At 37.3% G+C, this 3,154-nt stretch overlaps 1 protein-coding gene across 1 annotated transcript in view; it reads right to left on the reverse strand.

Annotated features, from left to right (window-relative positions):
* Nucleotides 1–1,758, reverse strand: part of LOC106520339 (ribosome-releasing factor 2, mitochondrial) — a gene marked incomplete at both ends in the record, with an annotated part of 16,469 nt that extends 14,711 nt beyond the window's left edge. The window contains 1 exon segment of the mRNA XM_014012365.1: nt 1,512–1,758. Coding sequence (XP_013867819.1) covers nt 1,512–1,758 — 247 coding nt within the window.
* Nucleotides 1,759–3,154: the final 1,396 nt, after the last annotated feature.

Consider the following 3,154-nt stretch of genomic DNA (forward strand, 5'->3'; position numbering starts at 1 on the left):
TAATAATAGCATTCCCTATCATCTGCAGCCTCTGATGTCAGATTTTTCAAATATGATGAGAAATGATGGAGATAATGTAAGATTATTCAAGCTCGTGTGCATTCATGCACTCTAATTGTTAGAGGGATTAAACTCAGCTAAAAGTACAGCAACGTTTTGTTCATTATCCGTAAAGCTAAGAGTTTTAGCTTTTTTTATTTTAACTAACGTTAGATGGATCTAACAGCCATCTTGAACTGGGTCAAAATATTAACTAGCTGTAGATGTACTTCCAACGTCCTGATGCATCTCAACAGTGGTGGGCAGCGCTAATCCAAACATTAGCTCTGCAATTTCTTAAGCGCTTATGATAATATTTAGGTCCGCAACTTCAAAAGCGCTTATGACACAAAGAAGCTAGTGGAAGCTAATTTTAAAGTACAAGTTCAATTTGACACGTTTTTTGAAAAACTGAAGCGATGCATTCTGGGTACATGACGGATTTGATCTGTGACGTAATTCAGGAAACTGTCTTCCCTTCAAAATAAGAGCTTGGATTTTAAAGTTTTCCATGTAGTTGCACCAGTTGACCACTAGATGTCAGTCTCCACCAGCATAACATCTTTAAATCATTTCTGCGTCCCTAACCCCATTGGCAGATTGCTTTGACCAATTACGTCAAGTATTGAGCTCCAGCGTTTAAACTTTGTTTTTAAAAAGGAGCTCCGATTGATAAGTAAAATAAATCAATACATACAAAATTTTAGTATGGATTACAAACGTTAACTGTTTTAGCTGGGACAGGAAGTTCTAAACACTGCCTTCCTGCTACGTAAGCAGACACAAAGCATTGTGGGAAATGAGAACCATGACTGAGAGCAACAGTCAGCAAGGATGTATACCTTTAAGTGTGTTTATCTGGGAGGGGTGCTGTTGGATAGATCACGTGTGTTGTGATCCATTGACAGCTATACCTTCCGCTGTTCAAGATAATGATGACTGGTAGATTATTAGTTATTAGCAGTACTGCATTTTAATTTTAGAAAGCGCAAATCTGCTTATGAATTATAAAAATTAGTAAGACCGCTAAAGTGCAAACGAAATATTTAGGTCCGCAATTAGCGGATTTGTGCTTTAGCGGGCTGGTGCCCACCACTGCATCTCAATAATCCAGATACAAAAATCTAAAAAAAAAAATTGAGTAGGTCCTCTGAATGTTTTGTCTCTTCTGTTGGTGAACAGATGAAAAGTTTCCACAAAGAAGAACCCGTCCAGAGGAACTACTCAAATGATTTATAATTATTTTAAATGTGATGATTAATTCGTGAACATTCAAATCCATCCAGACATCCATGTGCTATTTTGCTAACAAACAGTTAATGACAAAGTTTTAAGCTAAAATGTGCAATATATATAGTGCTTAAAATGTGTTGGGAATGGCTCAACTACCACCACATCAAATTTTAACCAAATATCTATAAAACTGAGTTACAGCAATAATGAAAATGCCATGTGAGTTCTGGGACACGTACCTGCTCAATCAGAGCTGTCCTGGCTTCACCCGCTGCCTGCAGGAGTTCTGGATCATCAGACTGGCTAAGAGCCTTCGATTCAAACACTCGTCCATCATCGTCTGCAGACCTCAGCTTCCATATCAGCTTCTGATTGGTTAACAGGTCAACCACACCTGTGAAGTTCTTACTGCTGCCAACAGGAATCTGCAGCACGACTGGGCTGGCTTTCAATTTCTGTCTTATGCTTTCAATGGAGAAATTCAGGCTGTGGAAAAAATATTATTAACAAAAAAGGTATTCATACATATGAACTTTTCCACATTCTGCCACCTTATAACCACAAACCTTTAAAGCATTTTACTGGGACTTTATACAATAAACCAACATAACTGGGAAGTAGTAGGAAACTAATAAAACCGTTTTAGAAACATGTTTTTAAATGCAAATCTGAAAATTGATTTCCAGATTTAGGTCTGGATTTTGACTGAGCAGGTCTAGCTCTGGCTAGACATTTTAGTGTTGTAGTCCTGATGGAAGATGAACCTCTGCCTCATTCTCAAGGCTCTATCAAGTTTTTTTTCCAGGGTTGTTCTACATTTACTGAGTACTTTTGAAAAGATTTTAAAAGAATGACAACAATTATCATATCAACAATGCCTGTGTTTTAATCTTAAATTGTTCATGGTATTTGATTGTCATTGTCATAACACTGTCTTTCATTATTGTTGGCTGTTTTAATATATACAGTACTTTGTATTTTTTGTTTTTGTGACGTGTGCTGCTGCCTATCTTGGCCAGGTCACCCTTGTGAAAGAGGTCTTGATCTCAATGAGTTTTTATCTGGTTAAATAAAGGTTTAATGAAAAAAAATAGCTCCATCAACTTCAACCAGATTCCCCGTCTCTGCTGAAGAAAAAGCATCCCCAGCTGTGCTGCTTTCCATCTACAGACAGATTGAACAAAGCTCCATGAAACGTTCTGCTTTGAGCTTCTTACTGACTTTGTTGCTGACCTGACTTCTGTGTTCCTTGGTCTTCATGAAGCTGTTTGATCAGCAGTGTTTTGTAACAAACCTCTGAAGTCCTCACAGAGCAGCTGGGTTTATACTGAGACTCAAACACACACGTGGACTTTGTTTGGTAATAATGTGAGTTCTGAAGGCCTCAGCTTGCACTGGGTTTTAGCTCAGGGTATCAGAGTAAAGCAGAGATTCTTAACCTATGGGCCGCGAGCGCCACCTTGAGGGCCTCAAAAGAACAACAGTTTTTAACTTTGGGCCGCAGAGGGCCGTGGGACCGCACTGATTCTGAATAAGATGCAATACACTTTCTCACCACCAGTAGCAGTAGTGCACCACTCAGATGTTTAACAACCTTTTTTAATATGTAGAAGAAGAACCTTAGAAACCTGCCAAAAATGGAAATTTATTTTAAATGAAAAGTAGAAGCAAAAATGAAAGTAACCCATCAAAACACACCAAAGTTTGTCACTAATATGAAGTGCAGCTTCTGTTTTTATCATGCAATATTTTAAAAGTTCAAAACATTATCAAATACATTTACAGATACAGCTATATTTTAATTTGCACTTTATATTAGTTTGTGTAGTTTGTTTTTAAACATTTTGAATGTACTTTAAAGAAATTTTAAACTTTCAAAAAG

The sequence above is a fragment of the Austrofundulus limnaeus genome, unplaced genomic scaffold (genome assembly GCF_001266775.1).
Source record: "Austrofundulus limnaeus strain Quisiro unplaced genomic scaffold, Austrofundulus_limnaeus-1.0 Scaffold90, whole genome shotgun sequence".
NCBI lineage: Eukaryota > Metazoa > Chordata > Actinopteri > Cyprinodontiformes > Rivulidae > Austrofundulus > Austrofundulus limnaeus.